Raw genomic sequence first — 19900 nt, forward strand, 5'->3', positions numbered from 1 at the left:
GCCCCTGATGGTGGGGAAACAAGGGCCGAGTGGGACTCGGGACAAAGCGGGGGCAGCGGCCGAAGCACAGACGCGGCGGCTTCGGAGGGCGCCCCTGTGTAAGTCGCGGGAGCAATGCAGGCGGCAGCTGCCTCCCCAGAACCAATGTTTGTTGACTGACTGACGGACTGACTGCTGTGTGCCGAGGGGCAGGTTGCCGGGAGGGAGTGTCGCCTACCAGGATGGGTCCCTATTCTGACGCTGTCCGAGGGACCGTACCCCAGGGTGGGATGAGGCCCCAGGGGTCCCTGAGGACACTTTATAACCTGGTGCCTCACCCAGGACCAGCCAGGTGGGCGGTGGCCCCGGGTGGGGACCCTCCCCATCCTGCGAGGCCTGGCCGGGTGGCTGGAGGAGCTGGCCTCCTTGTCCCCTGGAGCCCAGCCCCCCCATTACGCTTGTCCCTGCATTCGGTCCGTGCGCCTGGCTGGCACTCGGCGTCTTCATCTCTCTAATGGAGGTTTGTCACTGGCTCCAAGAGGAGACGCTTCCCGCGCATGAAAACGCAGCCAAGTGTGGACTCACCGGGGCCGGAATGTTCCGTGCTGGACCCGCCGTCCTGCCGCCCCCGGGATGCCGGGGGACACTCAGCTTTCTCCCCTCCCCCCACCCCCCCAGGGAGGACGGGACGAGAGGATCCGGGCAGGGCGCTGCCAGCATTTACTGAGCGCCTGCTTCCTGCCAGGGCCCCGAGGACCCCTGGCCATTTGACCTGGGGAGGCCCAGAGGACACAGGAGGCGGCTGGGGGTCGCTGGACGGCGGGAGCTACAGAAGGTTCTGGAGCGGTGGAGGCTGATGGAGCTGAGTGTCCTTGTCTGGGCAGTGACTCAAGCAACAAGCAACTAGTGAGTGCCCACTGTGTGCAAGCCCTGGACATGGTGCAGTCAACAAGCCATCACCATCCCAGAGTTGAGTCGGGGATACGGCCAGAAAGCAATCAGTGAACAGAAAGGAAACACTGTGATGGAGTCAAAGCTGGGGGCGGGGTAGGGGGTGCATTCTACATCTTCCTGGGTGACAAGTAGGGAACGTTTTTCAGAGTAAGGGCATTTGGCACTGGGTCTTGCCGGGTGAAGAGGAGTTCTCTGGCCCACATTGCCTGCCCATGGCTGGAGGGCAGAAGATCCACCCTATAGCTTTCGCATCAAATAGCTGCCTCAGTTTCCCCAGGGTGCACACGATGTTAGAACCCAGATGGGTAGGTCTGGGTAGACGCTGCTTCTTGGAGGTGGGAGGGGCTGCTGTGTGACCACAGCAGGGCAAATCCCGACCCCTCCGCGGCCTCAGTTTCCCTGACTGAACAATGGGCAGCGTTCACAAGCCAGAGAGGAGATGGGGGGATCCCGGGAGGAAACAGGGGTGAGCTTGGGGGTCGATTTTGATGCAAGACCCTCCCTGGTGCTGTGCCCCGGTTTCCTCGTCTGTAGAGTGGGGGGTAGGCGGCCTGGCACGAGCGGGAAAGAGCAGTGGTTAGCTCCCGCGCCCACCACTGCCCTGCGCGGTGTGGACCTGGCGCCTCGGCTCCCCGCCCTGGGCGGGGGTCCGCTTCCCCTGGGGGTGCCCGGCTCGGGGACCTGGAGGCGGCGAGGGCGCACGGCGGCGGCCCGGGCAGGGAGGGGTGCGCGGCCCGGCGGGGCGGGGAGGGCGCGGCGGGGCCGGGCTGCAATCCCGCCTCCCGCGCGGTGGCCCCGGCCGCTCCGCCCCGCCCGCAACTTGGGGATGGAGTTTGTGCGCGCGCTGTGGCTCGGCCTGGCGCTGGCGCTGGGGCCCGGGCCCGCCGGGGGCCACCCGCAGCCGTGCGGGGTCCCTGCGCGCCCGGGGGGCTCCGTGCGCCTGGGCGTCCTCCTGCCCCGCGCGCCCGCCGCCCGCGCCCGCGTCCGCGCCGCCCTGGCCCTGGCCCCCGCCCTGGCGCCGCGGCTGCCGCGCAACCTGAGCCTGGAGCTGGTGGCCGCCGCCGCCCCCGCCCGAGACCCCGCCTCGCTGGCCCGCGGCCTGTGCCGGGCGCTGGCGGCTCCGGGCGTGGCGGCCGTGCTCGCCTTCCCCGGGGCGCGGCCCGAGCTTCTGCAGCTGCACTTCCTGGCGGCCGCCGCCGAGACCCCCGTGCTCAGCGTGCTGCGGCGGGAGGCGCGCGCGCCCCTGGGCGCCCCGGTACGCGCGGACGGGCGCGCGGGCGTCAGGGCGCGCGGGGCCCCGGGGGTCGGACGACGGAGGCCCCGGGATGCTCTTGGGGGCGCGCGGACCCGGGGGTCGGACGAGGGAGGCCCGGGGACGCTCTTGGGCGCGCAGACCCGGGGGCCGGATGCCGGAGTTCCTGGGGCGCACGGGACCCGGACTTCCGGACCCTGGATGAAGAGGCCCCCGAGGATGCCCAGGAGTCCGGGTGACGGGGACCGTCTCTCGGGTCCGGGACCCCGGATGCCCCCGGGGCGTAGGGACCTGGAACCGGGGGCAGGACCGGGGGGACGCCTCTGGACCCCGAGGGCGGAACCCACAGAACTCGGGTGCAGACCCCGTCCCCCGGGCCCTGGGGTGGAGTCCCGGCCCGGCAGCCGCTGCCCCTTCGGTCCCCGGACGCGCCCCCTTCCCGGTCCGAGGGCGCCTCCCGGTCCCGGCGCGCAGGGCTGCGGGGCTGGGACGAGGACGCGGGTCTCCTTGTTGGCTCTCCCGCCGGGCAGTTTTGGGGGCTGCGTGTCCAGGGCTTCCTCCTTCCAGGGTCCTCCCTCAGACCTCGCCACCCCACAGCCTCCTCGATGGGCCCCTCGTGTCCCGGGGCCACCCTGTCACCCCAAGCCTCCCTGCCGTCCTCCACCCCCTCCGGGTCTTGGCAATTTCTTTTCTCTTCTTGGTTCCACCCCCAGGCCCTGACCGGGGTCCGAACAAGGGAAAGATGGGACAAGGAGGACAGAGGGTGTCTGGCAGAGCTGTGGGGACCCGGCTGTGCCCCAGGGAAGGCCCCCTCCAGGGCCAGCAGGGAGGGGCCCAACGTGGGGCACGGGGGCTGGCAGGGCCTCCCTCCCTCCCAGCCCTCCTGGGAGCCCCTTCAGCCTGTCCTTGTCCTCGGGGACGCCTGGGGTCATTACCCGGTGGTCCCTGTGGCAGGCGGGTCCCCTCACCCCTGCCCCCCCAGGAGAGATGGGGACCCAGATCGATGCCCGTGGCGCCCTCTGCTGCCACCTCCCAGAACTGCACCCCTGGGGGGACTGTCGGGTTTGGGGGGACTGACTCTGGCCCCCAGGGACTGAGCAGCTTCCCCAGCCTTTCCCACAGCCCGCGGCGCCCTGTCCCCAGCGAGGGACACCCTGCCCACCTTAGGTGTCTGGCAAAGCTCCCTCGTCCTTCACAGGTTCAGGAAGTCCAGAACTTTCTGGGTGCCGCTGGGCACCGGGGGCCCCTTGGCCCCTGGCTTGGTGGGCACCGGGCGGTGGTGTGTCAGGAGGGGTCCCAAGAGGAAGTGCTCTGGCTTGGCTCTGAGCAGGAGGGCATCGCCTAGTTCACGATTACGGAGCCTCAGTCCTCGGTCCTCGAGGGGCTCCCAGCTGGGTGGGGTGGGTGAGGTCAGGAATGGGGTGAATGAGGGAGTCCAGGCTGAGGGAGTCCAGGCTGGGAGTGTCCAGAGGGGAGCCCGGGTTCTTCCTGAGGGGCGAGGATGTCTGGATAGAGCAGGGACAATGGGGCTGGCTTTTGAAGGATGTGTAGGAGTCGGCTGGCATAGAGGGAGAAAGGGATTCCGGCTGGGGAACAGCATGTGAAAAAGCCTCAAATTGGGGGACCACCAGAGTGGCTGGAGATAAGAGAGCAGGCCCTGAATGCCAAGCCAAGGAGGCTGGGCTTTGTGCTGACGGCAACGGGGAGCCACAGAAGAGTTTAGAGCAGGAGTGGGTCTGGGAGGAGGCAGGTGTGAGGTCCAGTTATCAAGGGGACACCTGCCGATGGGGGCGGGAAGGGGCTGGTGGGACGTGGAGGCGGCCAGTCCCAACGGTGACCCACCCCTTCCCAGAACCCGTTCCACCTGCAGCTGGACTGGGCCAGCCCCCTGGAGACGCTGCTGGACGTGCTGGTGTCGGTGCTGCGGGCGCACGCCTGGGAGGACGTCGGCCTGGCGCTCTGCCGCGTGCGGGACCCCGGCGGCCTGGTGGCCCTGTGGACAAGCCGGGCTGGCCGAGCCCCGAAGCTCGTGCTGGACCTGAGCCGGCCGGCCGCGGGCGATGCAGGGCTGCGGGCGCGCCTGGCCCCGCTGGGGGCGGCGGTGGGGGGCACGGTCCCGGTCCCCGCGGCTGTCCTCCTGGGCTGCAAGGCGGCCCGCGCCCTCCGCGTGCTCCGGGCTGCGCCCCCCGGGCCCCGCTGGCTGCTGGGCACGCCGCTGCCTGCCCAGGCTCTGCCCACCGTGGGGCTGCCACCCGGGCTGCTGGCCCTGGACGAGGCGGCGCGGCCCCCGCTCGAGGCCGCCGTCCTCGACGCCGTGGAGCTGGTGGCCCGGGCGCTGGGCAGCGCGGCCCGCGTGCAGCCAGAGCGAACCCTCCTCCCAGCCGCGGTCGACTGCGGCGCCCCGCCACCAGCTGGGTCCGAGTCCTCGGGCCGTTTCCTGGCACGGTGAGTGGGGACCCTCATGGGGGCGGCTCTGACTGCGGTTGGGAAATGCAGCGTTATTGGGCACTTGCTGTATACAGGGCACTGTCCCCACGAAATGGGTAATTCTGTCCTTGTCTTCGGGGGAAGCAGAGCCTGAGACGAGGGTTCTGGTTGGGGGCTCAGGGTGGGAGCAGGAGCTGAGCAAGGAGGTGGTCTCACTGGAGTGGCCTCGGCCTGAGCCCCCGCGGGCCCTGGAGCTGAACCGCCCCCCACAGTCAGCAGCACGTCAGGTCTGGCGGTCAGTCGTTGGCTCGGGCAGGGCTGTGGTCACAGCCTCCAGGTTCTGGGGGCTCTGGCCGGTCCAGGGATCTGGTGCGGGGGACCCAATAGCGTCCACTGTGGTCCCCAGGTGTGCACTCAGAGAGGTGAGGGGCGCGGGGGGTCCATCGCCCACCCCTGACACCTGTCCCCGCCTCCCGCCAGGTTCCTGGCCAACACGTCCTTCCAGGGCCGCACGGGGCCCGTGTGGGTGACCAGCTCCTCCCAGGTGCACACGTCCCGGCGCTTCCAGGTGTGGACCCTCCGCCGGGACCCGCGGGGCGCGCCAGCCTGGGCCACCGTGGGCAGCTGGCGCGACGGGCGGCTGGAGCCGGAACCGGGGAGCATGGCCGCGAGGCCCCCACCCCCTCCAGGCGCCCGGGCCCGGCCCCGGCTGCGCGTGGTGACGCTGGTGGAGCACCCGTTCGTGTTCGCCCGCGAGCCGGACGAGGACGGGCAGTGCCCGGCTGGCCAGCTGTGCCTGGCGCCCGGCACCAACGACTCGGCCGCCCTGGACGCGCTGTTCGCGGCGCTGGCGGCCGGCTCGGTGCCCCGCAGCCTGCGAAGGTGCTGCTACGGGTACTGCATCGACCTGCTGGAGCGGCTGGCGGAGGACGCGGCCTTCGACTTTGACCTCTACATCGTGGGCGACGGCAAGTACGGCGCCCTGCGCGACGGCCGCTGGACCGGCCTGGTGGGCGACCTGCTGGCCGGCCGGGCGCACATGGCCGTCACCAGCTTCAGCATCAACTCAGCGCGCTCGCGGGTGGTGGACTTCAGCAGCCCCTTCTTCTCCACCAGCCTGGGCATCCTGGTGCGCACGCGGGACACGGCCTCGCGCCTGGGCGCCTTCACGTGGCCGCTGCACTGGTCCATGTGGCTGGGCGTCTTCGCGGCCCTGCACCTCACCGCGCTCTTCCTCACGCTGTACGAGTGGCGCAGCCCCTACGGCCTCACACCCCGCGGCCGCAACCGCGCCACCGTCTTCTCCTACTCCTCGGCCCTCAACCTCTGCTATGCCATCCTCTTTGGCCGCACGGTGTCCAGCAAGACGCCCAAGTGCCCCACGGGCCGCCTGCTCATGAACCTCTGGGCCATTTTCTGCCTGCTCGTGCTGTCCAGCTACACCGCCAACCTGGCCGCCGTCATGGTCGGCGACAAGACTTTCGAGGAGCTGTCGGGGATCCACGACCCCAAGGTGGGCGGCCACACGGCCCGGGGGGGGGGGGTGTGGAGCTGGGAGGCCGGGACCGGCCCCAGGTGGGCGTCCACTCCTGTGTACGTTTGTTGAGCACCTGCTGTGTGCCAGGCACTGGGGACGCAGCTGGGACAAAAATGAGGCAAGGTCCTCGTCCCCAGGGGGAGATGGCAAGAGTCAAGACAGAGAAAATAGCTGGTGTGTGTGGTGACAAAGAACCAGGGAGAAAAGTAAGGCAGAGGGGGGACACAGGGAGGGCTGGGGGCCGTTTTCTCAATGGGGGTGACGTCTGAGGGACTTTTACGTAGGTGTCAGTAGGACCGTTGCAGAAAAAGGGCACAGCCATGCAAAGGTCCTGGGGCGGGAGCAGGGTGAGCGAGGGGCGAGGGCATGGAGGGGACAGAGGGGGCAGGTCATGCAGGTGTCGTGGATGCAGGAGGACCTGGGCCTCGAAAGTGGGTCCAACCGAGACAGAACTTTGGCCGGGAGCCTTGGAGGGCCGCAGGCAGAGCAGGGGTATGCCCCACTCCACACGTTGTTCTTTTTGAATGAAAAATCCTGAGTATTCCTGAGTAGGGAGCAATGGACACCGGGAACCAGCCCATCGCCCAACTCCACAATCATGTCCCTGCCGATTGCGCCCACACCCAGCCCCGGGCGCTGGATTATCGTGGACACAACTCCCAGACGCTGTGTCATTTCCCGTAAACATCCCGGGGATGTTGGCAAACGTCAGGGGCCGGTTTTCCCGGTTGTCTTTTTTTTTTTTTTTCACGGTTTGTTTGAATTTGGACCCAAAACACGCCAACACGGCGGATGGTAGAAACCCCTCGACTCCCGGTTCTCTCTCCATCTCTTTTCCCCGCTGATTTGCTCGTTGGAGAATCGTGGGTTTTTGGTCCCGTGGCGTCTCCCACTCTCTGGACGTGGCTGGTTGTGTCCCCTGCGGGGTGTCTAGCCTGTTGTGCTGCCCCCCCCCGCCTCTGCCCGTGTTCTCCGTAAACGGGCAGTAAAGCCCAGACGCTGGGCTGGCAGATGGGCTGACCGCTCGCCACGGGCATGGTTACCTTTCAAGTTAATCACAGTGGATGGAAGCGCTCAGCAGCCATGAGAGGACAGCACAGGGACAGAGTGCTTCCACCGCCAGAGACTGGTAGGTGGCACTGCTCTCGGGGCTCAACTGACTTGGGTCTGCCTTTTTTGTTTGTTTTTGGGTTTTTTTGAGGAAGATTAGCCCTGAGCTAAACATCTGTTGCCAATCCTTCTCTTTTTTGCTGAGGAAGACTGGCCCTGAGCTCACATCCGTACCCATCTTCCTCTACTTTATATGTAAGATGCCTGCTACAGCATGGCTTGACAAGCGGTGCCATGTCCGCACCCGGGACCCGAACCGGTGAAGCAGAACATGCGCACTTAACCGCTGCGCCACCGGGCGGGCCTCGGGTCTGCCTTTTTGGAGGAGGCGCCGGTCACTGTGACCACCCGCTCGTTCACTAGAAGCCTGCGCCGACCTGGGGTGGCACCCAGACCGGCCGAGGGGACTGCGCTGGCCCAGGAGGGATGCTGGGGGGACGGTGGGCCCGGCCTGGTGGGGACCACAGAGGCCCAGAACAGTGGGCAGGGCCCGGGTGTCCTGAAGGTGGAGCCCACAGGACGTGCGGACGGACGGACGGACGGACGGACGGACAGACGTGGAGAGGAGAGGGAGAGGAGAGGGAGGGAGGAGCTGCGCTGACGAGATGGGCACCCGGGGTTGGGGGGCAGATCGGGAGGGGGTCTCGGACGTGGTGAGCTTAGGGCGCCCGTGGGACCCCAAGGGGAGACGGGAGGAGGAGTGGGGAGGAGGGCTGGGGTTCAGGGTCAGATCTGCGTGGAGAGGGACGTGCGGGAGTTTACAACTGCGGTTTTCAACTTGGCGGTTCTGCCCCCCGGGGGACCCTGGACCACGTCTGGGGACGTCTGTGGTTGTCACAACTGGAGGCGCTGCTGGCATCGAGAGGGTGGGGACCAGGGATGCTGCCCGACCCCCCACAGCGCCCCGGACGGCCCCCCAGAGAGTGACCCGGCCCCACGCCGGCCGGGCGGAGGGGGCCGTCGGGGCGGGGACGGCCTGGCGCTGACCGGCGGGCGGCCCGCAGCTGCACCACCCGTCCCAGGGCTTCCGCGTGGGCACCGTGCGGGAGAGCAGCGCCGAGGCCTACATCAAGGCGAGCTTCCCCGAGCTGCACGCGCACATGCGGCGCCACGGCGCGCCCACCACGCCCCACGGCGTCGCCATGCTCACGTGAGGCCGCGGCGGGGCTGGGGGCGGGAGGCGGGGCTGGGGGCGGAGCCAGGACGGGGGCGGGGCCGGCGGCGATGGCGGTGGGGGCGTTCTGGGCACGTTGCGCTCACCGCACCCCCGCCCCGCAGGAGCGACCCCCCCAAGCTCAACGCCTTCATCATGGACAAGGCGCTCCTGGACTACGAGGTGTCCATCGACGCCGACTGCAGGCTGCTGACCGTGGGCAAGCCCTTCGCCATGGAGGGTGAGAGGCCTTGGGGCCGGGTGATCTGGGGCAGCGGGGACCCGTCGAGGGCTCGAGGGGGCACAGCGCCCCTGCGGCTGTCCTCCAGCCTGGCCTCAACCCCGTCCCGGCCTCCGCCAGGCTATGGCATCGGCCTCCCCCAGAACTCGCCGCTCACCTCCAACCTGTCTGAGTTCATCAGCCGCTACAAGTCGTCAGGCTTCATCGACCTGCTGCATGACAAGTGGTACAAGATGGTGCCTTGTGGGAAGAGGGTCTTCGCAGTTACAGAGGTGGGATGGGGCCCCGGACACAGGGCGGGGGTAGGCGTGGGGGCCCTGAGCCTGCGTGGGCCTTGACTGAAGTGGCCAACCCCATGCTCATTTCCAAGATGTGGATTTGTCTGCTTTTGTGCACTTCTATTCATCCTGCGAAACCCCAGCTTCAGCACCCTCTCCTCCATGAAACCTCACTCCTTAACAAGGAGCCTGAGCCTCCCAGTCCAGCTCCACAGCCCCAGGCCCCTCCCTCGGGTCCCACTCTCGCCTCCCCCAGGCCAGGGCCCCCCAAAGGGCTGACGTGACCGCGAAGGGCTTGCCCGCGTTCGGCCCGCAGACCCTCCAGATGGGCATCTACCACTTCTCGGGGCTCTTCGTGCTGCTCTGCCTCGGCCTGGGCAGCGCCCTGCTGAGCTCTCTGGGCGAGCACGTCTTCTACCGCCTGGCGCTGCCGCGCATCCGCAGGGGCAACAAGCTGCAGTACTGGCTGCACACGAGCCAGGTGAGGGGCAGGACGCGGGGGCGGGCGCGGGGGGGTGTGGGGGCGGGCTCCGGCCCAGCCTGACCCCAACGCCGCCGCCCCTGTCCGGGCTCCTAGAGGATCCACCGCGCCCTCAACACGGAACCGCCCGAGGAGCCGGAGCCCAGGTAAGGGCCCCGGGGTCGGTGCCCACCCCCCATTTCGACGCCCGCTCTCAAGCGCCCCCCGCCCCACGCGAGGACCGGGACAGATCCGCCCACGCCAGCCGCGCCCTCCTCGGGGACTCTGACCCCGGAGCGCAGGGCGGGCCGTGGGTGGGCGCGGCCGACCCTGCCCTGGGCGACACCGGCCCAGCCCCGTGCGCCCCCCGTCCCCAGGGCTCCCGAGGAGCAGCGGGACACGCCGGCCGCCCGCGCGGGTCCCGGGCGCTGCACACGGGTGCGCGGGGCCGTGGCGCGGGAGCGTCGCGTGCGCTTCCTGCTGGAACCGGCAGTGGCCGCCGCCGCCCCGGACGCGGACGCCGACACCGACACCGACGCGGCCGGGTCGCCCGAGGGCCCCGTCTGGCTCCGCTCCAACGGCCGCCCGCCCGCCGCGCCGCCCACGGGCGCCCCCGGGCCCAGCGAGCGGGAGGCGGGCCCGGCGGAGCTGGAGGCGCTGGAGCGGCGCATCGCGGGCGCGCAGGAGCGGCTGCGCCGGACGCTGGCGCGGCGCGGGGAGCTCCTGGCCCAGCTCGGGGACGGCGCCCGCCACCGGCCGCTGCGCCTGCTCCGGGCCCGCGCGGAGGGGCCCCGGGCCGCCCGGTGACCGCGGGGAGCACGCCCCGCCGGCCCGCGCCTGCGCAGAAGCCAGCCCGCCCGGGAGCCGGCCCCGGGCCCTCCTCACCTCGCCCCCCGTACGCTCGCACACGCACGCGCACACCGAGCCGCCGGCGGGCCGCTGTCAGCAGTTTATTCTATATACAAACACAATTTTGTACACTGCAATTAAATAGAGTGGAATGAGCGCCTTCTGCCTCCCTCGCGAGAGACGCGCGCGGCCGCCGCCCCTCCGGCCCGGCGCGCACACGGGGCAGGGGCCCGGGAAAAGGCACTGCGCACGACGGAGCACCAGCCGCCGGGCTGGGACGGCGCGGGCCCCCACCCCTGCTCCCCCTGCTCTGCCCCACAGCTCACTCCAGACCTTCCACCACCCCCTTCCAGAACCTTCCATGGAGCCCTGCCCCCTCTCCTGCCCGGCTCATCGGCCTGCGTCTGTTCCCCATGGGGCCCACCAGCAGCGGCAGGGGCAGCCTCGGACAGTCCACACTCGGGAGAAGCCCTCCTCTGGGCAAACCTGGTGGGCCCGAGCACCAGCCGCGGCAGGCCGGGCGGTCCCAGGGCCCCGGGGCACAGCTCCCCCGAGCCGGAGGGCTCCAGCCAGGTCACGCCCGGCCAGTCGGGATGGCCAGGGACAGGTTCAGCCGCCCAGGGCTCAGGAGCCAACGTCCAAGGGCACATCTGCTGGGGCCACAGCCTCGGGGCTGGAGCCACCCACTCCAGTGGCCGGGGCGGCTGTGTCAGGTGCTAGGGAGTCACTTGGAGGGGGAGCGTTCTGGGGGGCCCGCGGTAGCCCCGCGCCGGGGCTCAGCGAGCTGGCCGTCCGCCGCTCCAAGAGGGAGGCGCTCAAGCCGGACAGGAAGGAGGCGTCCGTGATGATGGCGGCCGTCTCCGCCATCCAGCCCAGGTCGCCACTGGCCGCCGCAGCCACCGAGGCCGCCGCGGCCACCAGGGAACTGGGCGCCTCAGCCACAGGCCCGGGGCCCGCACCGCCACCCGGCGAGCCAGGGCCCAGGGCGGCGGGCTGGCCTGCAGGGTCGGGGGCGGCCGCTGGGGCGCCCCCGTTGTTGTTGAGGTCGTCGGGCAGCGCGGTGGGGGCGCCGGGGCCCAGCGGGGGCGTCTGCAGGAGCAGCTCCTGGATGCGCACCTGCTGCAGGATGGCGGGCAGCTCGTAGTGGTGGAAGAAGTAGATCATGGAATGCTGCGGGGGGCGCCGGGTCAGCGGGGCCGGGCCGGAACCCGGCCCTTGGAACCCGCAACGGCCCGAGGGCAGCCCCCCACAGGGAGGCGGGCCTGACCTGGATGAAGAGCCAGGAGGTGACGAGGGCCAGGCTGCTGTACTGCCCGTTGAAGCGGTAGTGGTAGGCGTAGAAGGCGAAGTGGTACAGGTAGAAGAACCTGCGGGGGGGGGGGGAGCCACTGCCGCCACCCCGGAGCCACTGCCGCCACGGACCCCACCCCGGAGCCACTGCTGCCACGGACGCCACCCCGGAGCCACTGCCGCCACGGACCCCACCCCGGAGCCACTGCCGCCACGGACCCCACCCCGGAGCCACTGCCGCCACCCCAGAGCCACTGCCGCCACGGACCCCACCCCGGGCGCCACTGCCGCCACGGACCCCACCCCGGGCACCCCGCTCACCGGAGCCAGTGCCGCTTGCTGGTGCTGGTGTGGCAGCAGATGGCGTCGTACTGGTCAGCCAGCCACACGATGAGGATGATGTAGAAGGCCGTGGTGGTGTCATTGAAGAACTCGGACATGATGGCCTCCATCCCTGCGGGGACCGGGGCGTTGGACGGGGCAGCGGGGGGGGGGGGGGCAGGGGCGGGCGGGGTACTCACCCACGAGGGCCAGGATGACGGTCAGCAGGGGCGCGGCGGGGAAGGCGATGGCCATGTTCATCTCCAGCATCTGCAGCAGGTCCACTGTGGGCAGAGGGCGGCGGGCGGGCAGACCGGGTGAGGCGCCCGGTGGCCGGGGGTGGGCAGGGGCCACGGGGCCTGGGGCTGAGCCCGCGCGCCGGCCCAGCTGGGAAACTCACCAATGAAGACGAAGATCTGGTGGTGGGAGTAGCGGAGCAGCATGGACACGCTCAGGGTCTGCAAGGGGGCCGCGTGAGGCCTGGGGAGGGCCGCCCGACCCGGCCCCGCACCCCCCAGCGCCCCCGCCCGGCCCGCGCTCCCCTGCAGCCACCGGCGCACTCACAAAGATGACCATGATGACGAAGGCCGCCAGGTAGGAGGTGCGCGCCATCCACATGCTCACGAAGCGGTAATGCTCCCCCGACACCACGTTCCGCAGGAAGCCTGTGGGGGGGCGGGCTGAGTGCCGGCTGCGCCCCGGCCTGTCCCCCACCCCCGCCCCGCCCTGCATGCCGCCGCACCCTTGTTCTCCTCGTTCTCAGCCAGGCCCTTCACGCTGGACATGAGAATGTCGTCGTAGCCCAGGAACTCAGCCAGCAGCAGGCGGCTGAAGCGGTCCCCGAAGCATTGGTCCCGCGTGGGGTCTGTGGGCAGCCCAGGACGCGGTGTGTGCCTGGCCAGGCCCCGGGGAGCCCAGACCTCCTCTCTGAGGGGGGAGCCTCCCCACGGGAGCAGCACTGTGACCCTGAGCAACAGGTGGGCCGGGGCCCGGGAGGGGGCTTCCCGCGGCTGCGGAGCAGGCAGCCCCCAGACGTGGGGACGGTCCGGACCTGGGACTCAAGTGCTTGTGGGTCACCCCGCCCAGGCCCTCTCGGAGGAGGAGACCCGAGAGCTGGGGCCGGGACGCTCTGCCTGTGGTGGGGGCTCGCGGGTCGCAGGGGAGACTCACCCAGGGTGACCACCATGACGGGGATGCTGAGCCGCTGCCGCGTGGCCTGCGACAGCCGCAGGAAGCCGTACTCCAGCGAGTACTCCACGATGTACTCGTCCTGCGGCCACCCTGCGGGTGCCCCAGGCCCGGTCAGCGCGGAGCCCCACCCACGCCCTGGGAGGGGCTGGGTGACCACACGCTTGGTTCGTGGGCGGCTGGTCAGACGGCACCCACAGGACTTTCTAGGTGCAGGCAGGGGAGGGGCGGGTTCCCCGAGAACGTGCAGCTCTGAGCTGCAGGGCCTGACCCCTTCAGAGGAGGGTCCCAAGGAGGAGGAGCCGGGGCCTGGGAGCATCTCCCACAGCCTCACATGCTGCTGAGAGATAGGGAAACGGAGGCACGGAGCAGCCACTCCCCAGCCCGCGCTGGTCTGGCTGCTGGGAGCAGTAGCCCCTCTGGCCAGGCGGTGCCCCCAGAGAGCCCCTGAGGTGACCTCAGCTGCCATGGCGGCCGCGGCCCGGCGTGCGTACCTTTCGAGGGCGTCTCGGGGAAGGGGAACTCCGGGCTGTCATTCAGGGCCGCGGCGCCGCCCGGCGGCTTCAACACCTTGGGTTCGATGTCGAGCTCGAACTGCAGGGGGTGTGGGGGGCACCGAGAGGTGGGGCGGCGCCAGGGGGTCCGGCCCTGGGCCGCCTCTGCCTGACGTCCTCCACTTCTGGGGCTGAGGGCCTCTGACCCACAGCCAATCAAAGACCCAAGCCAAGACCCCTTGAGTGGTCATCTCCAGGTGGGGGTCTGCCCCCAAAGCTGGGGGGGCAGAGGGCTCAAGTTGGGAGGACAGGCCTCCTGGCGAGCTCTGCACCAACACCGCACCTGCCCGGGCCCACCCCGACTCTGACCGCCCCAGCACCTCCCTCCTGGCCCGTCAGTGCGGCGTGACCTGCACGCCTCCAGTGACAGGCGCACAGCACCTCTGCAGGAGCCGCACCAGCAACTGGGGCCCCGGGGCCTCCCTCTTGGGCCCCAGAACTCGGCCAGGCCCTCCAGGTGACAGCCAGGAAACGACCGAGCCAAGTGGGCCAGCAGTGCCGCCTGCCCCAGGCCCCAGCAGGGAGCAGGCCGGGCTGGTGAGCCAGGCCCGGCGAGGGCGTGTGCTCCAGGCGGGACCTCCTAGGCGGCAGGCGGCCAGCGCACCTTGACGGAGCTGTTGGCGAACATCTCCATGGTCAGCTCCTCCTCCTCCTCCTCCTCCACCAGGCCCGCAGCCAGGCCGCCGCCGTCGCAGAACTGCAGGAGGACGGGCGCGCGGCTCGAGTTGGGCTGCACCTCCACGCGCAGGATGCCCTCCCGCGGCCAGCGGTCGCGCACATGCTCCAGGCAGTTGATGGGCGAGCGCGAGAAGACAATGTGGATGTAGGCCAGCACGAAGAGCACGAACAGGGCCTGTGGGACAGCGGGCACTTCCTGGGACTGCCCCGGGGGGCCTGCGGGACCCGCCCAGAGAGGCCCGGCTGGGGCCCACCTGATGGGACCCACCAGAGCACAGGGTGCCATCACCCACCACTCTGTCCCGCAAGGCTCTCCCTGCCCTTGGTGCACTCTGACCCGCCAGTTAAAGCCAGCTGCCCTCTACCCGGCGGGCATGGCCAGCTGCATCTGCCAAGAACATGGCCAGCCCTCAGGAACTGGGCCAAGGGCCCCACGGCAGGGCCAGCTCGCTTGGTGTCTCTGAGGCGTGGTGTCCCCATCTGTAAAATGGGGACAGCACTGGCTCCCACTAGGCGGGCCTGCCCCCAGGAAACACTGGGCCACATCTGGTGACATCTATGGTTGTCACACTGGGGGAGCTCCGGGCATTGAGGGGGTGGGGCCAGGGATGCTGCTCAACACCCCACAGTGCCCAGGACGGCCCACACAGACAGTGACCCGGCCCCGACGTCAGCAGTGCTGGGGGGACCCCGCCCCGTGTCAGGCTACAACAGCACCTTCTGCATGGCTCACAGTAGGTGTGTCAGAAGGGCCACCCCCTCCCCAGGAGCCCACCTCCCCAGCTGACGATTATGCTTCTCATGAGCCCTTAGCGGACAAATGTCACCCTCCCGGCCCAGACACGGTGTCCAGGACATCACTCCCGTGTCCCACCTGCTGCCCCACTCCTTGAGGAGAGTCCCCAGCTCGCCTAAGGTGGTGCCCACCATCGCCCCAGGAAAGTGGCGTCAGCAAGCTCATGACCCCAGGAGCTGCTCAGAGATGGGGTGATCCCCCAGCTGGGCTGGCAGAGCCTCTGAGACGCCCCCACAGCCAAGCCCCGCTCTCCAGGAGAGCTGACCGTGGTTGAAAACCACAGCCCACAAGAGGCCAGAGCACAAAGCCCCTCCTGGCCCAGCGAGCTGCCCGTGGCCACTTAGGGCCACACGGCCACCAGCCAGAACCTCACCCCTTCCATGCCCTGCCACATGCCCCAGAGGGTAGTGCTAACACCAGCCGGGGGCACCAGCCTCCCCTCTGGAGCTCACCCTGCAGCCCTGGTGAAGGCTGGGGCAGCGGGGCGCCCGCCCCGTCCTAGCCAGGACACTGTGACCTGAGGGGGACAGAGCGCCAGAGAACGGGGAGAGGCCCTTTCTGGGCACCCTGTGCAGTCCTGGATCCAGCCACTCCTGCAGCTGGGGCGAGCCCACCCGAGGCCCTCAGCTGTGCCAGCCCCGATCTTCCTCCCCTGGGCCACTCGAGCCGGGGGCACCGCTGAGATGTGGGCAGAGAGAGGTGGCCCCGCCCAGACCCCAGGTGTGCAGGTCGAGGGTGGACGCTGAAGCCAAGGCCAGAGCCAGGGCCTCAGCTGCGGAGTGTCCCACAGGCCAGGCAGCCTGCTCCCTGAGGCGTGGCTGCAGGCAAGCACCCCGGGGACCTGCACGCCAGCGTCGTGTCTGGGGGCCCGCCGAGCCAGAGACGGGTCGTGAGGCCTGGTACCCGCCGCCCTCGGCTCAGTCCACCAGGCTCTGCAGGCCAGACGTCCAGCGGGAGCCGAGCCCAGGATGCCGCCCACTGTGGGCCAAGAGGACAGCACGGCACAACCTGCCAAGACGGCACCAGAAGTGCTGACACAACACGGAGCCGGACGCCAGGGGCCACCCATGCACCGCCCCACACTCGCGCCTGACATCGCCTGGGTTTATAGGCGGGAGACCTTACAGACGGGGGGACTGGAGCAGCGAGGTCACACGGCCAGAAGGGAGCCCAGGAGGTAAGCCCCGAGGACACGTGAAGGAGAGACCTGGCGGCACCCAGGCGCACGATGCTGCTGAGCAGCCCCCAGGGCCCAGCGCCACCATGGGGCCTTCGCCAACGGCCCCACCAGCACCTTGATCGCTACCTGAGGCCCCAGGTGGGGTCGACTGCCCTTGACAGAGGGGGTGGGTCCCTGGGGGCGGGGCCAGGAGTTTCTGCCCCAACTGACAAGGCCCGCCCCCAATCCGGGCCTCAGTTTCCCCATTATGGAACAAGCAGGCAGAATCGGTTTCAGTCCCCTCCAGACCTGTCATCAGCCACACAGGGCAGCCCCAGGTGAGGCGGCACCAGGCAGCCCTCCCCACTTCTCCCTTCTAGGGATTTCAGGAGTCTCATCCGTGGCCTTCCCACCCTCTGACCAGCAGGGTGGTCCGGTCACCCCTCAGGTCTGGGGTGATACAGCCCCCCAATCTCTGCCACCCCAGAGAACCCTGTGCTCTCACCTCCCTGGCTGCACTGGTCTTGCTGTTCTGCCAGCCCCAGGGCCTTTGCACAGGCTGTTCCTGCTGCCTTCTCGAGGCTGCAGCTGCCGCATGTCACACAGACCGCATGCCCCACAGCCAGTCTGTGCCTTCCTCCTCGTCTGCCCACTCCCCCCTGGGTCCCAGGGCCCAGCTTGAGGCGGCATGGGGAACAGGTTCAGGGATCCCACTCAGAGCAGGGACCCTAGGGGCTTCACACACATCCTCTCCTTAATCCTTGGGGACCCCGAGGGCACCCCATCACCTCTGCTGCCCACATTGGTGCCCCTCCCGCCATGGCCTCCTGCTCGGGGCTGCAGGGTCAGGAAGCCCAGGGTCCAGAGTCCAGTGCCAGCTCTGGGCCTCCGCGCCAGGAGAACCAGCCGAGGTGGCAGCCCAGGCGGGTGGGGGGACGGGCTTCTAAGGGCCCCAAACACGGGCCCAGCGGCCACCTCTTGCCCCCAGCAGCTGGCATGTGGGACACAGGTCCCCAAACGGCCTGAGGAGGGCGGGGGAGCGGGCACCTGGGCAGCCCGCAGCAGGAGCTGGCGGAACCGGCGGCCCAGGAAGAGGCTGAGAGGAAGTCCGCGAGGGGACCTCGGTCTCGCAGCGAGAGTCCGGAAGCCAGCGACCGGAAACACAGCAGCGGGCGTTCTGGAACTTGAGGCGGCTCAGAACCAGCCGCCGGCCTCACGTGCCGACGGGAACTGGGGCAGATTCCGGGAACGAGGGGCCTCGCCGCTCCAGCTCAGCGGAGACGGACTCGGGGCTGACGCCTCTGGGGCCACCTGCCCAGGGCCTGTCTGCTGGTCGCCCCAAACACCCATCTGCTCCTAAACCGGGGAGCAGCAGACAGAGCCCAGCCCCTCAGAAGTGGCCCCATCTGAGGTCTGGGGAGGACAGGGCTCCCTCTCCTCCACGCAGCTTCTGTCCCCACTCTCAGGCATCCACAGACCCCAGGAGCCCAATAAAGGAACCCCGATCCCATAATCCTCCACAGCCCCACTCACAGCCTCCGGAGGGGCCCCGAGCGGTCCTGGGGAGGGGAGGGGGCAGGAGGGCCACCTCAGCATGGCCTCACCAGGCAGAGAGCAGGCCACTCTGGCCCACGAGGGACTGGGGGGCTCAAGGGCCCCCGGGAGGCTGTGGCCAGCCCACACCCAGGTCGGTCCGGGCCCCACTGGCGCTCCTTCCACCAAACCCCAAAGAACCAGCAGGTCCTGACCAACCGGGCCGGCCGCGCCCCAGCGCCTGAGCGTCAGCATCAGCCGCTCTGTGCAGCCCGGGAGCCCAGCCAGCACCCCGGCCCGGCCCGCGGCAGGTGTCAGGCGACACCTGGGACCGCCCTGTGCTCGGGAACCCCGGCCCCCGGCCCAGCAAGCTCCTTCCCGGGGGGGAGACCCCTTCTCGGACGGGCCGGGCGGTGCCCCCGCGGGTGGACGCGCAGAAGCTCGCGGGCCCGGCTGAGCCGCGAGCGGCAGCGCCGGCTGTGACTTTGTCACCAAGCCTGGCGAGTGACCTCGGTCAGGTCACGCTCCCGTGAAGCCCAGAGAAGGAGCACGGCGGGGGCGGCGGGGGCGCAGTGGAAGGTCCCCAGGGTGGGAGCCCCCGGAAGGCGCGGCGGCAGGAGGAGCGGGGCCGGGAGCAGCTCGCGGGGCAGCCGGTGGCCCGGGGGTGTGTCCCGGGGGCGCGGCCGCCGCGGGCTTTGGGGAGACCCGGGGTTGGAGATCGGGGCGGGACGGGCCCGGGTGGGGGGGTGCACGGGGTCACAGGGCGAGAGGCTCCCGGCGGGTCGGGGCCTGGGGAGGATGGGGGTGGGCGCGGCCCGGAGCCGGGACCAGGAGCCACCACGGGATGACACCCGGTCCTTCCCAGGTGGACGTCTCGGGGCAGGGGGCAGGGGTCAGGGATCGCAGGGTCCCCAGTGGGTCGGTTCTAGTCCCCCGGGTGGGAAGGTGGCCCGGGCGCGTCGGGGTCAGGGGGCGCAGGCCCGCCGCCGGGGTCAGGGGTCGGGGGTCGGGGCCGCGGTCACCTTGAGCAACACGAAGAACTCGAAGAGGCGGCGGAAGGCGGGCGGGAAGAGCCGCGAATAGGTGACAGCCATCTTGAAGAAGAGCGCGTGGAAGAGCCGGTCGCGCACGTTGATGAGTGGGTTGGGGTTCAGGTTGGGGGTGCGCGGCCCGCGCGCGGGGGCCGGGCCGCCGCCGCCGCCGCCGTTAGGCCCGGGCGCCGGGGCCCCGGGCGCCGCGTGCTCCGACATGCCGTCCCGCGTCGCGCCCTTAGCGGTCCGCGGGTCCCCGAGCGCGCCTCCCGGCAGCCATGGGCCGTCCCCGCCGCCGCAGCCCGCTCACGGCCGCCCGGCCGCCGCCGCCATCTTCCGCCTCCGCGTCCTGCTGACGCCTGCGAGTCGCCGCGCCCGGCCAGAGCGGCCCCTGCGCCCGCGGGGCACGCTGGGATGCCGGCGGCCGGCCCGCGGAGGCCCCGCCTGCTCGCTCGGCCGCGCCGCTCGGGGACGCTGCGGGGCGGGGCTGCGTCGGGACTGCTGTTTTGCAAGTTGGCCCCCAGAATCCTCTGCGGCTGCGAGGCCGCGTGTGGGAGTCAAAATTAGTCAATATGGGAGGGTTTTAAAGACAGCTAAGGAAGTGTGACGGGAAGACATGTTCCTTTGCATGGTGCTCTCGAGAAAGCCATGCCGGACAGGTTGCATCAAATTGGCATAACTGTAAAGCACTTTGGTCAATGGCCTTCAAATAAGCCGGCGGTTGGCATCTCAGCTTCGAGTTTCGTTGAGGAAAGGCTGCCGCGCCTCCAGCGAATCTTGGGCGAGGCCCTCTGACGTCGCAGGGGCCGTAGCGTCATAAAATCCCGCCGGGCTCTGCGCCTCGCTGTTCGAGAAGGTCGGCGACGAGAGGAAATTCCTCGCTCCTGCCCGTCTTGGTGCATGCGGGGATTTCGCACGGGGGCCGCGGGGCTCAGGCCGGTTTTTGCCCACCCGGTGTCACCGCGGCAATTTCTTTTCTTCTCCAGACCCTCGTCCCTGCTGCGCGCCCCCCGTGTGGCCTTGGCCCGATGGTGACCTGGAGGACCGGACGGGACTCAGAGCCCGTGCCGGCCACTAAGGGAGCGTCCCTGTCCTTGTCCTTGTTCCGTG

The 19900-nt window shown here is 69.9% G+C and overlaps 2 protein-coding genes across 3 annotated transcripts; one reads left to right on the forward strand and one right to left on the reverse strand.

The window, feature by feature from the left end:
* Nucleotides 1-1759: 1759 nt before the first annotated feature.
* Nucleotides 1760-10209, forward strand: GRIN3B (glutamate ionotropic receptor NMDA type subunit 3B). The gene is made up of 9 exons (XM_044753593.2): nucleotides 1760-2188; nucleotides 4038-4630; nucleotides 5093-6125; nucleotides 8264-8409; nucleotides 8538-8653; nucleotides 8774-8925; nucleotides 9248-9412; nucleotides 9509-9558; nucleotides 9769-10209. The coding sequence occupies exons 1-9, from the start codon at nucleotides 1760-1762 to the stop codon at nucleotides 10196-10198; spliced, it is 3114 nt and encodes a 1037-aa protein (XP_044609528.2). The 3' UTR covers nucleotides 10199-10209.
* A 119-nt stretch (nucleotides 10210-10328) lies between these two features.
* TMEM259 (transmembrane protein 259) lies at nucleotides 10329-19169 on the reverse strand. Of its 2 annotated transcripts, none has more exons than XM_044753633.2 (11): nucleotides 18782-19169; nucleotides 14198-14446; nucleotides 13534-13633; nucleotides 13022-13132; nucleotides 12594-12716; nucleotides 12416-12516; nucleotides 12252-12309; nucleotides 12052-12132; nucleotides 11852-11984; nucleotides 11508-11607; nucleotides 10329-11410 (listed from the first exon to the last, which is right to left on the reverse strand). In XM_044753633.2, exons 1-11 carry the CDS (start codon nucleotides 19007-19009, stop codon nucleotides 10865-10867), a joined length of 1830 nt encoding a protein of 609 aa, XP_044609568.1. In that variant the 5' UTR covers nucleotides 19010-19169; the 3' UTR covers nucleotides 10329-10864. The 2 variants fall into 2 exon arrangements, with proteins under 2 accessions (XP_044609568.1, XP_044609567.1); XM_044753632.2 differs by having other exon boundaries at nucleotides 12052-12135; nucleotides 18782-19167.
* Between the last annotated feature and the right edge of the window lie 731 nt (nucleotides 19170-19900).

The sequence above is a fragment of the Equus asinus genome, chromosome 20, assembly GCF_041296235.1.
Source record: "Equus asinus isolate D_3611 breed Donkey chromosome 20, EquAss-T2T_v2, whole genome shotgun sequence".
In the NCBI taxonomy this organism is placed as follows: Eukaryota; Metazoa; Chordata; class Mammalia; order Perissodactyla; family Equidae; genus Equus; species Equus asinus.